We start from the raw sequence: 18,562 nt of genomic DNA, 5'->3' as shown, positions 1-18,562 counted from the left end.
ACTCAATCTCTCACTCTGGTTCAGGTTGGAGATCACCTCTCGCCCTCGTAGCTCATTGACATAGCCCAGTTGCAAGCAGAATTGCATATGTGTTCTTGCCGCTGCCTGGTCGAATGACCCTTATCCAGCACCATATTGAGAAAGAGCCAGGTGTGGTGGTACGTAGCTGGCAGTATCATTTGTCTGAACATAACAAAAAAGGCGATGCTAGATATGGGAATAATAGAGTAATCTATTCTCTGTATGATTTAACTAAAGGATATTGTCAGATTCCCTTATCACCTATGTCCAAAGAAGAACCAGTCTTCATAACACCATTTGGGATCACACCAATTTGTTACACTTCCATTCAGCTTGTTCGGGGCATTGGCTACTTTTTAGCGCCTGATGGGTAAAATCCTCCGGCTTCATGCTACATATGCCACTGCCTATCTGGATGATATAAGACTACCTGGATGATATGGAACACTTGAGAGTAGTTCTGGAGGCGCTGAGAAGGGTTGGTTTAACTGCCAACACGAAGAAGTGGGTGTGTGGAAGTTTGGTATCTAGGTTTCCATTTAGGTCACAGGCAAGTGTGTACCCAAATTAATAAGACTGCAATGATTGCAACGTGCCCGAGACATGAAACAAAGAAGGAGGTAAGGCAGTTACTGGGGCTGGCGGGATATTACAGAAAGGTTTGTGCCTAATTATACAGACCTCAACAGCCTGCTGACTGACCTCACTAAAAAGGAAGCACCAGATCCAGTCCACTGGATGGAGCAGTGTCCACAGGCTTTTACCCAAGTAAAGGATGCTTTATGTGGACCGCTATTGCATGCACCTGACTTTTCTCTCATGTTCTTTTTACAGACAGATGTATCAGACAGGCAGTTCTCCCCAACTTGAGTCAGACAGTGGGGGTGTGTGGCAAGGAGGGTGTGGTGGAGTGAAGTCAACGGTGAGAGAGAGAATTGGTAGACTAGTGTGTGTATGTGTGTGTGTGTAATTGGTCTCAGGTGCATGTGTGATTGTTATCAGGTGACTGTGATTGGTGCAATGGAGCATGGGAAATGTAGTCCAGGGAGTACTGTGTAGTGTGAGAGTCTGTGTTGTTGATGATGACCTCTGGTGGTGAATTAAGGAAGTTCAGTGACCGGATCATGATTTATTCTCAAATAAATGTAGAGCTGAGTAACACCATGTTTCCTGAAGATATCTCCCAAGGGTAACATATAAAGCATTAAAAACAAAGGTCCTAGTACTGAGCCTTGTGGTACTCTTGCGATCAATATGATACCTCATCATTCACTGCTATGTATTGATGACTGTCAGATAAGTATAATTTGAACCATGCCAATGCAATTCCACTAATTCTAACATAATTCTCTAGTCTATTCAACAGAATGTTGTGGTAACACAGCACTAAGATCCAGTATCGATAATAGAGAGACAACCACAATCGAATGTGTCATGATCCGGTCACTGAACATCTGTTAATTCATCACCAGAGGTCATCATCCACAACACAGACTCTCACACTAAACATTAAACACTAAAATTTTGAAAAAAATATTGATCTGATTTTTACAGCAGTTTAATTTAGTGGATGTTTTCATCCACGAACATAACGAAAGGGTAGTGAATTTGCCCACAGTGTACAGTTGAGTTTTTGAAAAATTTCAAAGCATTTTCCCAATATATGGGTCAAAATAAGATTTGTCACCAAAAATCATTCCATTAGCACAAAAACATAGACAAAGTTGTGGCCAAAATAAGACTAAACTTTACCCCCTAGTGGACGAAAACGTCTCCAACAACACATAAGGGTCAATGTTTAGTGAACTTCACTAAACAAATGTGTGTGTGCCTAGCAAACCAGCAAAAGGTAAAGATGCAAACACGTATGACAAGTAGAAAAGACTGACTCTTTTTGAGAGACTGACGCGCAGTGCGGCTGTTTGATTGGTGAGCGCGCGCTGTGCTTAATCCATTCATTCGTATCATATCGTAGCCTAAGGTTTAAATCATTGCCTTTTAAACATATACAAATAATAGAATGTCTATGATGTATTATTATAGGTGATATTACCCTTGCAAAGCTCTGATTTCTGAGAGATGCACGGAGAGACAACAGCAATGCTGTGTTTGATTTGTGCTCTTTTCATTCATAAAGTTTAAATTCATTCACTTCACACTAGTGAATTTAGAGGTCTGTTGTAAAATATTGCGCTGATCCCCTGACTCACTTGTTATCTAGAAAACTCCAGACTGTGCCAGCTTCAGCCGAGTATTCAGGCAGAATTATTCTGAATTAATTTGTCTGTTACTCATTTTTTGAAGCCATTATCCGTGCCATTCCGAATGAGGAATTCGGCTTCAGGCTCACCCCTAATTATTACGTTACATATTTTAATTTTACATGCACCTAAAATTCCTAAAACTCATGTCGTACTTACAAACTCTTTGTACGCATTATGGTTAATGAATGCTCGACTAGTCGATTGTTTCTGACCGCGCCGACTAGTAGTAGAAGTAGGCAATCACATGACTACTCGACTAGTCTATGCAAGCCTTACCTAGTGACCTCTACAGCCCTGATCTCTACAGTGAGGTGAGCCCCAGAGACAAATCCCCTGCGAAGACCTCGTCAACTAGACAGCCATCGGCACAAGACCATGAGAACCAGATGAGTCCTTTGCACAATTCTGACATGAGATGCAGTCTGGAATTAAGCAAAACTATGCTGCTTTCTTCTGGCCAGAGAAAAACTTGCTGCCGACAGCCTGGTCTATCCCAAGGTATTTTTTTTCTCAATTTCTGTCACCAATGGAGTTTTGGTTCCTTGCCACTGTTGCATTTGGATTGGTTAGGTAAGGGCACTTAATTTCTGGCAATATTGTCTACTTTATTGTACAGATACTATTTGAACTGAACTGAGCTGGACGATGCCATCACTGAATCAATAATGAACTGACTTTGAAAAAATAGTGAACTATTGTCTTCTTGCATTTTTGACACACTATTTTCCTGTTTAATACTATAAAGCTGCTTTGAAAATCTGTATTGTATAAAGCGCTATATACTGTAAAGGTGACTTGACTTGGATTGAATTAGTGAATAAGTGATTTCAGACACAGAAAATGACAAATTTTAATGACTCCAATCAGGTTGTCTGATGCATGTTTGGAAATCGAGGTTAAAAGGTTTTCATCAGTCAGCAAGGATGACTAATAGTGGAATCCTCTAGCCTACTTACCCATCACTAAACATCTCAAAAAAACTAAAATAAACTGTGACTGGTCACTTTACACGTTAGTATGGCCTTTTTTCTCCAAGTTGGTAAGAATAAGCTGAAAATACACAGACACATGTAAGCACATGCACTTGCCTTAGTACTGTAACTGCACCTCTAGAGCCCACTACTACATCAGTAAGAGCGTCTGAGGTCAGATCTCCCGCAGAGTGAAGAGAGACTCCAAAATACTGCAGCCCACCTCCAACAGCTGCTCCACTCACTCTCTACATGTGAAAGGGGGGGTAAAGGCATATCAGTATTTAAGGCTTTTATACCGCCCCAGTGTAAAAACCTATACATTTAGAAATGTGCTCAGATAGTCATATTCCTTGATTATTGTTGGACAATCTAGCTAAAATCTAGATTTCTCTGCTGGAAAATAGATAGCACTTTATTTTACAGTCCTGTTCTGCAAGTACATACTACTGTATGTAATTATTATATTAATTACAACAACTGGGTAATAACTAGGTACTAACCTAGCCAGAACTCATGTGGCTGAATTATATTAACCAGTGTAAATGTAAATGTAAAAAATTAAATTCAAAATTAGTAAAAATTAGTAAAAAAAAAAAAATATATATATATATATATATATATATATATATCATAAGGTTAAGTTTTTTCATGGTTTATATGGTATACTTATCCTCTGTGGTCCACAAAGGGGACGTTTCCATAAAATGTGTATACAGAATATATATATTTATATATATTAAATGTCAATGTACATTAAGTAGACAGACTTTATTTTAGACTTTAATTTTTTTATCTACAATTAAAGTATATAACCAGGTTAATAATTGCATTACTTTCACAGTAATTTCAATGTGGGTCTTTTTGAGTAACTGCACTCTCAGAAATTTATTGTAAACAAGCAGCATGAAGTTTCTACCGTGCATGTACGATGAAGGCACCCAACATGCACTGCAGCATGAATAGCTCATGTATAGAGTTTTTTTTTTTTTTCAATTCTTGCTTGTTTTATTTGAGCGAGAACTTGTTTTCGGTTTGCTTTTATCAGTTTGTTTTGTTGGTTTTATTTTGAAATGTTGGTTTATGTTGTAAGTGTTGTTTTTATTTTTTAAGAGTTACCATTGTTTTGTTTTGTATGTCAAGAATTGATGTCACATCTTTCAGAGACGTATCTCAGCAGTTGCTTCACGATTGTGAAATATCCATCCACAAACATGAATATGAAATAAGTTATTGATTAATTTTCATGCTCTTATAATGCTAAAATAAAATCTTCATGTTCAAGCTAACAATAGTTTGACTAATTTAAAGTCAGACGATGAACTTATTTCATATTCTAGCTTCTCATAATTTTGACATGTTTTCATATGTCACAGCTCTGACATGACAAGTTCAGACATTTTAATATGAATATGCAATGTCCAAGATCCCAAACAAATCACTAATCACCATTATGGTGACCTCAAAACAATTACAGTAGTAAACAAATACATTTCTCACAGTGGTACAGTTAAAGACAACTTTATAGAGTGAATTCAAAGGAAAACAAGAGCAGTAAATTACTGTGATGTTAGCATTCTGCTTCTGCATTCACAGTTATTTGCAAGAAAATTACCCAGCATGTATTGTTTTCACAGTAAAACAAACCATGTCATTATTTGGTCCAGTCTGGTCTAGATAGATGACCATTTGTTAGTGGGGACATGTATGGACTTGTAGACCATCTTATTCAACATGGTTAAAGTGTGCAGACCACTTTGTAATAGCAAACCAGTTTGCCTACCTTAAACTGCTATTTCAGCAAAGGTTGCATAACTACAAATTATTTAAAACTGTCTCTTACCTGACTGTATTCTGCTCTGATACCGCCTGGTTGTCCCAAAAATATGTAAATGGCACCCTTGCCCTTCTCTTCTTGAGGTGCCCCCACTGCCAACTCTTTAAAGCCATCTCCATTTAAGTCCTGTATGGCTGCCAGTGAAGTGCCAAACCGGCCAAACTCATTTCCCACCACCCCACGAAGGATCGTTGAACAGTTGAGTTCTTGGATCTTGGGAATTTTATGTAATCGTATTAAACACATTAAAAGTTATTAGTTGTGATTATGAGGTTAAATGTGTTAAATCACATGTAAAAATTGCATTAGCTATGTATGTAAAAATGTTTGTATTTAACAATGTTAATAGTAGTTTTTGCCACACAGTAAATAGTGGTTATTGATCAACAGTGTTGTGGGTAACTCTAATTACTTTTTTCCTGAAATGTGTAACTTAACGCGTTAGTTTCGTGCGTAAGTAATCAGTAACTTCGTTATTTTTTTTAAAAAGTAATCCGTTATTTTAAGGAAAGGAAAATCCCAACTGCAGCCTGCTTTTTTTCAGACAGTAGGCCTAGGTCTACTGTGCCACCTGCGGATGTATCAGCGGAGCCGAAGCTCTGTGATCGTAAAGTCAATGGCTGTGATACGTCTGTGCCCTGCGCCTGACCCTGTGTGTGTGGGTTTTTTTTCGAACTCGCGGCAAGATGGCAGAGAGGACAGCGTTTGGTTTATGGACTGTGCTAAAGCGAATTTAGGCTTGTGACTGTGAGTGACACTTTAATAATAATTAGTTCGGCTATTAAGCGATTTGTCATTTGCCTGTGTGGCAGTGAAGGATTTAATTCGGTTTGTTATCATTTTTGTTTGACAGGCAGCTGTTAATTTCTGTTAGATCGCTGGCTGGCTGGCTGGTTGTTCATCATTTCTAAATGGATTTAAATCTGCAAGCCTGTTTAAGGTTGTGTTTACAAGTAAGCATACTTGTACTTTGATAACTGCATTATTTAAAGTTAAAGAAAAATCAGGAGTTATCTTGTGGTGCTCATAATATACAGTAGCCTAGGCTACCCGAGCTGGGTAGGTGCGAATTTTGATTAATAATATGTTCTGTGATAATAAATAAATAAAACGCCATGTGGAATAGCCTATTGCTGACTGTCTTTCCTGTTATTGTTATCCTGCAGTGTTAATTTAGTCGGATGACTGACGTTATTCATTGTCGGGAGTCACGACTTCTAGGTGCATTTAAAAGGGCCGGTGGCTGTGTCTGTCATGTGTGAGCCGATGCAAACGGCTTTTAATTTTTGGTCACGCATGAGTACTCTAACGCGTTACTTTTATGAATAGGTATCGCTGTATCATAACTGATTACTTTTAATTGATGGTAAAGTTGTAACCTAACTAACTACTTTCCAAAGTAACTATACCCAACACTGTTGATCAACTTCTGTATTTATATATCTGTATTGTGTGTATTGATCTTACTGTAGTGTTAATTGGGCATATCTGGACCTCTCCTCCCACTCCATGAGCATGATATAATGGAGCTCCCACTGCTAACAACTCAGAAATGCCAACCACACACAATTCTGCCCCAAAGTATGAGCCCAGCTGCAGAGAGACAAACAAACAAACATCAAACAAAAAAGGTTTCATGTGTTGGTCTATATAAATAAAAGTATTGAAGGAGCCACGCAAATACCAAAGTAACTGTGTCATCACTTATTAATATATATTACATATAATGTGTATAATGTATAATTAACTTTACACCTGTGATCCGTATATCCTATGACTGATGGTCCAACTGTGGTTCTGATCGTTCTGTGTAAATCCCAGCACCAGACCTTTGTGTCTATGCCTTGGTGCTCCCGCAAAGTACACAACATGACCATTTACTGAGGCCACAGCAATTGAGTAACCTGAAACACATTATGTAATTACTTCACCATAACAACTTTTGTGTGTGCATGTGTTTGTAGCATGTTGCAGTATAATTAGGGTTTAATAGTAGTGATGTTAGTAGTGATGTTCTACTGACTCAGGGTCTGTGTGATTTGGTTTCAGCAAAAAAAAAAAATTATATATATATATATATATATATATATATATATATAGAGAGAGAGAGAGAGAGAGAGAGAGAGAGAGAGAGAGAGTTGCAATCAAAATTATTCAACCCCTTTGACCTGCAAGGCATTTTGCTGCGGCAAACAAAATTGTATGAAAACAATTTAACAAAGGCATCAGTAAAGTATTAGAGAAAGTTTGTTAATACACCTTTGAGTGATTCTAAGAATGGAACACTGATGAATCATGATTAAATTTAAATTGGCTCTAAACATTTATGTTCAAAATTATTCAACCCCCCAAAACTGTAATTTTATGCAGAATCTTTTATTCTTTAAAATCACCAATAAACGCTGTATGTAAGTGCTTAGAAGCTCCTGTCATCTCTCTACTACAGTCTTGGCCCATTCATTGCCTGAAAAAGCTTCCAGATCACTGATAATCTTTGGTTTTCACATTCACCACTGCTTTCTTTAAATTCAACCAGATATTTTCAATGAGAATTAAATTCTGAAGACTGAACAGGCCACTCAAGAATATTCTATAACTGACCACTGAACCAAGCAGAAGTAGATTTGTATGTGTACTTTTGGGATGACTGTCCTGCAAGAAAGTCCACTGATCATCAGCTTCAGTCTTTGGACCAAAGACATCATGATTCTTGTCAAAATGGCCTGATACTTCAAAGAATCCATTATGTCCTTCGTACAGTCATGATTTCCACTTCCTGCTACAGTTAAGAAACCCCATAACAGGACTGATCCACCTCCAAGTTTGATGATGGAGATGGTGTTCTTCTGCTTGTGAGCTTTGCCTGTTTTGCAGCAGACATACCGCTGATCCATGGGTCCAAAAAAGTTCCAGTTTGGTCACATCACTCGATAAAACATTCCTCACGAGCTCCACAGTTCTACACAAATGGATTTTATCAAGTTCAAGTCTGCCTTTTGTCCTTCTTGATCAAGAGTGTTATTCATCAAGATGTCTCAACATGTAGGCTATACTTGTCTAGTGTTCTTACACACACTGCATTGAAATGGTTTTCCTCCTTTCATCAGGTAATCTTGCAAGTATTTGGCTTAACATTGCAGATTTTCTTCAGTTGCTTTGATTAAACATTTTATGATATTGTGCTTTTTCTTCAACACAGGTTTTCTGGTACAACACACTTTAAAGGGTACATACCATACACAGTTTCACCTAATCTCATGTTAATCTTGAGTACCTATAGAGTAGTACTGCATCCTTCATAAATCCAAAAAGTCTTTAGTTATATCATATTTATAAAAGAAAAATAAAGCTTCCCGATTCTTTCTGGAAAAAGAAGAGCTCCTGGAGGCGTGCCACGGGCGGAGCTATAATACTGATGTTTCATGTTGGTTCCATTAACATATATTCACTTATGTGCTGATTTCCAACAAAATACAGAAATCTGATACAATTATACTTACATGAATGGGGTCTTTTATCACAGGGACGGCTCCAATTTTTAATAGCAAACGATGTGCAAATCCAGTGTCGACTTGGGCCTTGTTTATAAAACATTTGTCACTCAATTGACAAAGGCACTTGATACACTTCGTTGCTTCTCCGGAAAAACAAACACGGTAAACTTACCCTCACATCCAAAAATGCACTTATTTAGAGGCATTCTCGAACAAATCCTATGCAGAGCTGCCAACGATTTTGTCTCGCTCTCCTCTGGTCAACGTGTGCGCTGGCACACTTTTCTGAGAGAAATGCTCATATAAGGAGTTCCGCTCTCGTCTACTTAATTTGATCCATGATCGAAAAAAAAAAAAAACTTCCACCCCGAAAGTAAGATTTTCAGCACAGAAATTCTCAGTCATTCTTCTTAATTATTTTTTAAAACTTTGGCCATGTTTAGCATGAGAATCCATCTCTTTAACACTGTAAACAACTCTGAATACAATTTAATGTCTTAGAAATCTTCATATAGCCTTAGCCTTTTTAAAGTAATACAATGTTTATTTTCTTTAGCTTTTGTGATATCTCTGTTGACATTTTTGGTACTCAACATCAGCACATGCATGGGCTAACTATATGTATGTGTAACAGCTCAAGCTAATTCTGTTTTTAATAGAGTTTCTAAAGGCTTAATTGTGTTTTTAGACTGTTTTATTCCCCACCATGCAAATAAGTGATTTAAAAACAGCAATGTTGAATAGGGGTTGAATAATTATGGCATAGCAGTATTATTAAAAAATATTATAACTCAAAAATATTACATTATATATTGATCCCTTTTAATATGCCAGTGAACTGTTATAGATGCAATTTTTATTTTATCCAGGATCTTCAGAAAAGCTTGTATTTGTAAAGTACTGCAGTCTCTGAGGGGTTGAGTAATTTTGATTGCAACTGTATACTTACTCACAATACACATTGTTTCAAAGAAGATTTTCTGAAAATCCTGATGTTAATGTTTATAATATCTTAATATCTTCTTGCCTTATCATTCCATTTATCAGATTTAGATGCTGTTTATAATATCTTAATATCTCCATGCATTATACTGTAGTTGCATTTAGTAGATTAGATTATGTCAATGTTTTTTTTTTTATCTTCATATCTTATAGTTCCATCTAGCAGATCAAAATTGTTTTTTTGTTTTTTTATTGTCATTTATTTTCGTTAAATTATTCTATTATTATTTTGACATACTGATCTCTGGTTTTGTCAGGCTATGAAACAGAATAGCACCCGTTACAGCACGTGTGATATCTGTGGTGATATTTGCAGCATATGTAACTGCTCACAAATGCATTTAAGGATATGGAAACATCTGCCGTTAGTTGAGAAATGTCTTACCACAAACAGTCTTCACAATGAGACCACTAAACAGAGATAAGTATTATAATAACTAGAATGAATGCATCATAAAAACACACATGCTGTAATATTGATAAAGTAATTTGGTAAATTTACGTGAAAAACCTTTGCTATGGAGTTTCGTATTTTTAAAGAGCACTGTTATTAATGTAAATTTCAGTAATACACAGATGCATTGTGGAGCTTTGATTTTTGGTTAGCACACTATGATACACAATGGATACAATGTAATCTGACTCATATTTACACTTTAATCCCATTCCATTCTCTTTCCTCCAGTGCAACTTTCAACTAGACTCTAACATTTTGGTTTCTACAAATTGAAGTATCATGTGTGTCTTTAGCATTACTGTGCAGCACATTACCCACAAAAGATTTACATTGAACATTAATTGTTTTTTTTTTTATGTGGAAATTGAAAGTATGTGCAATAGTACACCATAAACAATTATTAAAATAATAATAATAATAATAATAATATATTTTTTATAAACCAATTAATGAATGACAATGTACCTAAATAGGAATCTCTAATGTCCTCCTCCATATTTGTGGCATTAATGAATGATGAATTGAGCAGTTGATGAGTGAGATCCTGCACTATTCCTCCTGACCAGGAGTAAGCCCCAACCGCTCCAAACAACCTTGAACCCTACAAATTAACAAACAGAAATAACACTTTATTTAATATATATATATTTTTTTATTGATATAACTAGGAAATAACCTAGAAAATGCAAAAATCTGCTTGTGAAAGTAGCTGCTTTTACATGGTTTCCTAGATAGTCAGAGCTTTTCAAATGTATTTTATAACCATTTATAGTCATTGGTGTGTTCTAGCCCGTATGCAGTGTACAGGGTACTACGGGTATTTGCTTAAATTTAAACAAAGTTCATCTAAATAATATTTTGATGACTTTTCTCACACTTACTATAAAAAAAAAAAAACTAAAAAAAAGTCACACTCAGGATGCTCTGGGTTTTTGAACCCACACAGGAAATGGGGGAGGGGATAAAAATGATACTTAAAAAAATGCTCACATGCACACACACACACATACACACACACACAGACACAAACACACCTCACCAAACCCCAATTTGTCAAACACAAATCAGTTAAAATGTAGAATGCACACAGAATGAAAGAGTGACCCCATATCACATTCATGATGGAGAATAAAATGAAAACACACAGACATAGACCCACAACACAAGGTTTAGAATTGTCTGTCATATGGCATAATCGCATAACCTGTCACTTCAGTACAAAAAAAAAAAAAAAAAACAATACCGGACAACATAGGGAATAGAACAGGGAGTACTTATACTAACTAAACGAGGGAACTAATGAGATTATTCATGAACAAAGGTGAACTGAATTAACTAATAAAAGGAGAGACATAAACTAGGTCAATGGAAACAAAACTAAACAAGAGAATAGAAAATGAAAGAAAAACAAGTCCATGATGTGACAGATATATTAAAGCTGATTCACAATGGAGCTACTGTAGACATCCATGGCTAGAACAGTTAGATTTGCTTGTTAATTTGCAGCGTTTTGTGCAGTTGTATGTTGTAATAGTGTGTTTATATTATGTAATAGCAGAACACTTCATGTTAAAAGGTGCTCATTCAACTCTTCAGCGCAAGCAACTAAAACAGCAATGCACAAAATTAATAACTATAACTGTCTGTCATATACATAACATTATAAATAGAACACTATCAATATTAAAAAGTTGTCAATTCTTTGGGTTTAGTTGCACACTTACGCCCTAAATTTACCTAATGCAGTTGTTTATCTAATTTACCTAAATTTACCTAAAGAACCTCTACAGCCATAAAAAGACAGCAGAGACCAGGACAACTAGAGCCTCAGATACAGATCCCCTGTAAAGACCTTGTCTCAGACGACCACCGGGACAAGACCACAAAAAAAAAACAGATGATTCTTCTGCACAATCTGACTTTGCTGCAGCCTGGAATTGAACTGCTGGTTTCGTCTGGTCAGAGGAGAACTGGCCCCCCAACTGAGCCTGGTTTCTCCCAAGGTTTTTTCTCCATTCTGTCACCGAAGGAGTTTTTGGTTCCTTGCCACTGTCGCCTCTGGCTTGCTTAGTTTGGGTCACTTCATTTACAGCGATATAGTTGACTTGATTGCAAATGAATGCACAGACACTATTTAAACTAGAGATGACAGAGATGACATCACTGAATTCAATGATGAACTGCCTTTAACTGTCATTTTGCATTATTGACACAATGTTTTCCTAATGAATGTTGTTCAGTTGCTTTGACGCAATGTATTTTGTTTAAAGCGCTGTCTGCCTCCATCCTCAAAATCCAGGTGGCTGCTATTGCTGCGTACCATGACCCTGTGAATGGGAAGTCTTTGGGTAAGCATGATCTTGTCATCAGGTTCCTTAGGAGGTTAAATCCTTCCCGGCCCCCCTCTATACCCTCTTGGTGCTAAAATCACTACAGCAGGTCCCATTTGAGCATTTGCATTCAGTTGAGCTAAAGTTTCTTCCATTGAAAACTCTGTTCCTGCTTGCACTGACCCCTGTATAGAGGTTAGGGTACCTGCAAACATTTTTGGTTAACGATTCATGTGTAGAGTTTAGGCTGGCTGACTCCTAGGTAATCCTGAGGCCCAGGCCCAGCTACGTGCCCAAGGTTCCCTTCAAAGACCAAGCGGTGAAACTGCAAGTGCTGCCCCCAGAGGAGGCAGACCCAGTCTCTGTCCTGTCCGAGCATTAAGATGGTACGTAGGCTGGACACCAAGCTTCAGGACCTCAGGCCAGCTCTTTGTCTGTTACGGAGGCGGGGAATGCCATCTCTAAGCATAGGATGGCCCTCTGGATTGTGGATGCCATCGCCCTGGCTTATCGGGCACAGGGTGTGCACTGCCCGTTCAGGTTGCAAGCTCACTCAACTAGAAGTGTTGCATCCTCCTGGGCACTGGCTCATGGAGCCTCGCTGACAGATATTTGTAGAGCTGTGGGCTGGGCGACCCCCAAAACATTGCTAGATTCTATGGCCTTTATGTAGAGCCAGTATCCTCCTGTGTTCTCACCTCAAACAAATAGTAGCACCGAGAGGCACCGGTTACTGTCGCCTTGCTAAAACTGCTCCAGAGTGTGTGTAATGTAGACCCTGTTGAGATCCTCCATCACCTTCTGCAGCCGGGTGCAGCGGAACGTCTGGCATCTGGCAGCAGGCCTTCACGATGAATCTGTGAGAACTGTGGAAAGCTGGGTTCCATATTAAGACCTAAATGGTACTCACATGTTTATAGTCCATGGTATAGCCTTGGAACACGTGTTTCCCCAGCAGACTTCTGCCTTTCAAGAGGGTTCCAATCACCTCCAATTTTTTCATAAACACCTAAACGGATGCTATATAGTATGTGTATTTGCTTCCGAAATCTCCTTCGGGAAGAATGGGGCTTTCGCAGCTTCCCTGTTCCAAGTGGAATGTGTATGTTTTCCTAGTGTTATCCAATCTCACTCAGTGAGGTAGTGCTTTGACAATGGTGAGTGGAACTACTTGTTCCGAGCCTCGGCCTACACCAAATAGGGCGCAGGCAGCTCACACAGGGCACTGAAGGGAGAGCTCCCATGGTGCTGTTGTAAGGGTCCCAATTCATCAATCACCGACGTGACATCGAGAGTGACCAACTAAAAGGGAACAACTCGGTTACGTATGGTAACCCTCGTTCCTTGAAGGAGGGAATGGAGCTGTCACGTCTTGTCGCCATGGCTGCTGTACCACTGCAGAGTGGGTGGGTCACTGGCTCGGGTCCTCAGTGAAAAGGCAAATTAGTCAGGAGGCAAATTACACAGCAGCCTTTCTGGTTACAGAACCATAGGTTAAAGCCATCATTCATACATTTCTATGTATGATTCATGTATTGCATTTCAAATCATTCTGCTTTTTATTAAGTCTGCAGATATAGCAGAAGTGCGAGATCACTTCTCTTTCAGTGCGAAAACGTCTTCATCTCATTTTCATAAAATACAATGCTATAGTATTTAACTTTTCCTCTCCATTGGTAAATGATGATTCTGAAAGAAAATACGCCCTATGTCTGTTTGCTATAGCAATTAACACTATACTTTCATGCATCTGATTATCAGATAAACCTCACGCTCTTATTTCAAGGTTGTTAAGTCATACGTCAGGATGCTGTTCATAGTTCAGTTCAGCATTCAACACTATCATCCCTCAACACCTCATTCACAAACTGGTCCTGGGGATCAACACTTCACTGTGCAACTGGCTGTTGGACTTTCTGACTAGAAGTCCTCAGGCAGTACAGGTCGGCAGCAACTCATCCAGCACCATCACACTGAACACTGGGGCCCCCCAAGGATGTGCGCTGAGCCCCCTCCTCTTCATTCTGCTGACCCACAACTGCACACCGTCACACAACTCCAACCTCTTTATTATGTTTGCGGATGACACAACTGTGGTGGGTCTCATTAGCAACAGAGATGAGACAAACTACAGGAGCGAGGTTAGCTGCCTGGCCGGGACAACAATCTCTCTCTGATTGTGGAGAAGACGTAGGACTTTGTTGTTGATTTCAGGAGATTGCACACTCAGCATGCTCCTCTGACCATCAATGGTGTGACTGTGGAGAGAGTGAGCAGAGGACATCACAGAGGACCTCTCCTGGACTGAAAACACAGCAGTACTGGCCAAGAAATCACAGCAGCGTCTCTTCTTCCTCCGCAAACTTAGAAGAGCCAGATCCCCGTCCCCCATCATGTACACCTTCTACAGTGGCACCATTGAGATCATTCTAACAAGCTGCATCACTGTATGGTATGGGGCCTGCAATGCGTCCTGCCGGAAGACTCTACTACGCATAGTGAGAGCAGCAATGGTGTCTCTCTCCCCTGCCTACAGGGAATTTTTTGGAACCTGTCTCACCCGCAAAAGCCCTCTGCATTGCAGGGGATCCCACACATCCGTCACACAGCTTCTTCAATCTGCTGTCATTAGGGAAGAGACTGCGGAGTCTCCAGGTCAGGACCAGCAGAATGAAGGACAACTTCATTCATCAGGCTGTCAGGAAGCTGATCTCGCTCCCGAACTTGCCCCCCCCCCCCCCCCCCCCTTCTGCCCCAGGCACCACAAAACTAGAAAACCCACATCCCCAGGTCCCCCCAGAACCTACATCCCCATGTCCTTCCATTCCCCCTGCCACTAACATACGATGACATGCACCAGTTTCTTTGTGCAGCATTGGTCTGCTCACTACCTCATTCAGCATGGAACTGACGTCATTCTACTACCTCTTCAGTCAGTTTAAATAAAATAACTGCTTTTTGAGCTCTTTGCCACTTTAATCAGACTGAATAAGCTTTTTTTGCACTACAATCTTCTCATCTTATTGTATAGTTGTATTTTATATTTGATCTAGATTTTTAGGCTCTACTGTTAGTGTTATCTGTATGCACCATAGGTCTAAAAGTAATGCAATTTCAATTCTCTGTATGGATGTACTGTACATGTGGAAGAATTGACAATAAAGCAGACTTGACTTGACTTTACTTGACTTGTTGTTAATGCTGCAGTTATTTTAACAGACAGTTTCCTTCATATATTCGGTTCAACAACATTGTTAAAAGACATTTATCATTCAGTGGAACTGTGCGTATGCTTTAGACACTTACATTTCTGCTCTGTTTTGTTACAAACTGCACTGGGGCACCGCAAACCCCAGCTACTGCCCTGGTTACAGTGTTAAAAATGTGGAGCGCATGAAGGAGCGATGCAAGGTCTCTAATAATTATTTCTGGTAGTAATTTAATGTGTATATATTTTGAAAGCACTGAATCACTATAGAAATCACGATTTATTCGATTCTTAGTGTTTTAAATCAATAATTGGCGATTCACGATTTAAAACTGTACTGTATATGTTTGATTTATTTTGAAGTGCTTAGGACATTGATTTTAATGGAGAGAATCACCTGGCTTCAGCAGTCACATCTGCTATAGAAAATGTAATAATGTCAATAGTTAGCAACTGACTGCATTGAAATATTGCCCTCTGTGTTTCAGGAAGTGTCAAGCATTTTCAAGGGGAAAAGGAAATAAAGGTTAAGAAGCAAAAAGGAGTTATAAAAAAAAAAAAAAAAACTCCAGAATCTGAATGCATCCATCAAATAGAAATATTTGTGTCAAATGCCAACACCAGGCTCAAAACAATATAAAGTAAACAACAATACTGTTTTTTTAAACACTTTGTTATTATAAAATATTAACTTCTACATGATGTTTGTGATATTACAGACCAATATTAGATAAATTTTAGATCACAGTGAACTCACACTAAACTAACAGAATTTAAGAGATTAACACAATGAGTATCCAGGCAGCTCATGGTGAGATTTCACTGTGAGATCAAATCGTTGATATGTTCATATCAATGTTGTGGTTATTTTAAGTATATATATATATATATATATATATATATATATATATATATATAACAATAATACATGAATATATATAAACAATAATACATGAAATTGTTGCTGACCTCAGAAAGGGCCACACTGAAACCCCCCTGTGATAATTCCATCTGAAAAGAGCTGAAGTTCCCGGTGTCAGTTCCTACAACAACAGAGAGAATGTGCATGTAGGATTTCCTTCAGTGAGATTTATTTAGATATTGTAGATCTCTACTGTTGCTTAGTACCTTCAATGGAGAATATTTTTTTTCTTAGATGATTTAGTATCGAGGTGAGAGCACTGAAACTCTCTGTCTCAAACACAAACTGGGGTGAGGAAGCGATCAGCTCCAGCTCAGGATGAGAATATTCCTTACCAACCTGACAAAAAAAAAAAAAAAATAATGTCAATGTCAATGTCACCTTTATTTATATAGCGCTTTAAACAAAATACATTGCGTCAAAGCAACTGAACAACATTCATTAGGAAAACAGTGTCAATAATGCAAAGATGATAGTTAAAGGCAGTTCATCATTGGATTCAGTTATGTCATCTCTGTTCAGTTAAATAGTGTCTGTCCATTTATTTGCAATCAAGTCAACGATATCGCTGTAGATGAAGTGTCCCCAACTAAGCAAGCCAGAGGCGACAGCGGCAAGGAACCGAAACTCCATCGGTGACAGAATGGAGAAAAAAACCTTAGGAGAAACCAGGCTCAGTTGGGGGGCCAGTTCTCCTCTGACCAGACGAAACCAGTAGTTCAATTCCAGGCTGCAGCAAAGTCAGATTGTGCAGAAGAATCATCTGTTTCCTGTGGTCTTGTCCTGATATATATATATAATATAATATAATACAATATCTGTCAGGATGGGGTGCGGGGATGAACTCAAGCGCAGACAGGATGCACAACACACAGGGTTTATTTATAATCAAAAAGGGGAAAACAAAGCCCACGAGGGGGAAAACAGCAACTAGGGTAAAGACAAAACTGAATTAACAAGACTAGGAACTAACACTTAACAAAAGACTCTTCACACTAGAACACAAACTACAGAGAATCTCTCACAGGACTCACAACGTATCTTCTGGGTAACAATGAGTGACAAAGTTGCATCAACAGTAGCAATGAACCGCACAAGACAGTGAACACAAGGGAATATAAATAGGGAGACTAATAATGACACAACAGGTGGCACAGGTAAATCAATAATGACAAAACTAGGGTAACAAGGGGGGCGGGGCAAGGAAACGAGACAACACAAGCACATGGTCATGTGCTTGTACACAAAACACGGGCCTGTCATGATCCTGCCTCAAGACAAGAGGAAAATCAAGACATGAAGGCAGAATCATGACAGAACCCCTCCCTTAAGGAGCGGCTTCCAGACGCTCCTCAAGGGAACATCAAACACGGGACATGACTGACTGGGACAGAGACAGAAACCAACAAGACATGACAAATAACAATAAAGGTAAACATGAATACACTATGACAGGGTTAGGGTGGCAAATCAGAAAAAACAAACAAGGAAGGGGAGGAGGCGGGACAACAAAGTTCATGGGAGGAGGTCCTGGGTGGGTGGGTGGGGCAGGAGTCTTAGGTGGACGGGACGAAGGCTGACGACGAGGGGTCCGGGCAGGTCTGGGTGGTGTAGGGTGGGGAGTGGTCGCTGGACACTTGACAACATCTTCTGGACAAACGACAACATCTTCTGGACACACGACAACATCTTCTGGACACACGACAACATCTTCTGGACACACGACAACATTGGAGTAGACAGAAACTGGCTCGGGAATAGCGCTCACCGCAGCTGGCTCGGGATCAGCGCTCACCGCGGCTGGCTCGGGATCAGCGCTCACCGCGGCTGGCTCGGGATCAGCGCTCACCGCGGCTGGCTCGGGATCAGCGCTCACCGCGGCTGGCTCGGGATCAGCGCTCACCGCGGCTGGCTCGGGATCAGCGCTCACCGCGGCTGGCTCGGGATCAGCGCTCACCGCGGCTGGCTCGGGATCAGCGCTCACTGCGGCTGGCTCGGGATCAGCGCTCACTGCGGCTGGCTCGGGATCAGCGCTCACTGCGGCTGGCTCGGGATC

The 18,562-nt window shown here is 39.5% G+C and overlaps 1 protein-coding gene across 3 annotated transcripts in view; it reads right to left on the bottom strand.

The window, feature by feature from the left end:
* LOC132133162 (integrin alpha-X-like) overlaps nucleotides 1-18,562 on the bottom strand; it is a 122,166-nt gene that overhangs the window by 49,306 nt on the left and 54,298 nt on the right. For all 3 annotated transcript variants that reach the window (XM_059545913.1, XM_059545905.1, XM_059545921.1), the window contains exons 9-15: nucleotides 16,713-16,845; nucleotides 16,554-16,627; nucleotides 10,512-10,647; nucleotides 6,849-6,997; nucleotides 6,561-6,686; nucleotides 5,100-5,306; nucleotides 3,374-3,504 (exon numbers count right to left, since the gene is read on the bottom strand). In XM_059545913.1, the coding sequence (XP_059401896.1) occupies nucleotides 3,374-3,504; nucleotides 5,100-5,306; nucleotides 6,561-6,686; nucleotides 6,849-6,997; nucleotides 10,512-10,647; nucleotides 16,554-16,627; nucleotides 16,713-16,845 (956 nt within the window). The remainder of the gene's footprint in view (nucleotides 1-3,373; nucleotides 3,505-5,099; nucleotides 5,307-6,560; nucleotides 6,687-6,848; nucleotides 6,998-10,511; nucleotides 10,648-16,553; nucleotides 16,628-16,712; nucleotides 16,846-18,562) is intronic.

Source organism: Carassius carassius, chromosome 4 (genome assembly GCF_963082965.1).
Source record: "Carassius carassius chromosome 4, fCarCar2.1, whole genome shotgun sequence".
NCBI classification, from domain to species: Eukaryota; Metazoa; Chordata; class Actinopteri; order Cypriniformes; family Cyprinidae; genus Carassius; species Carassius carassius.
This window is presented reverse-complemented; position numbering and strand designations above follow the sequence as displayed.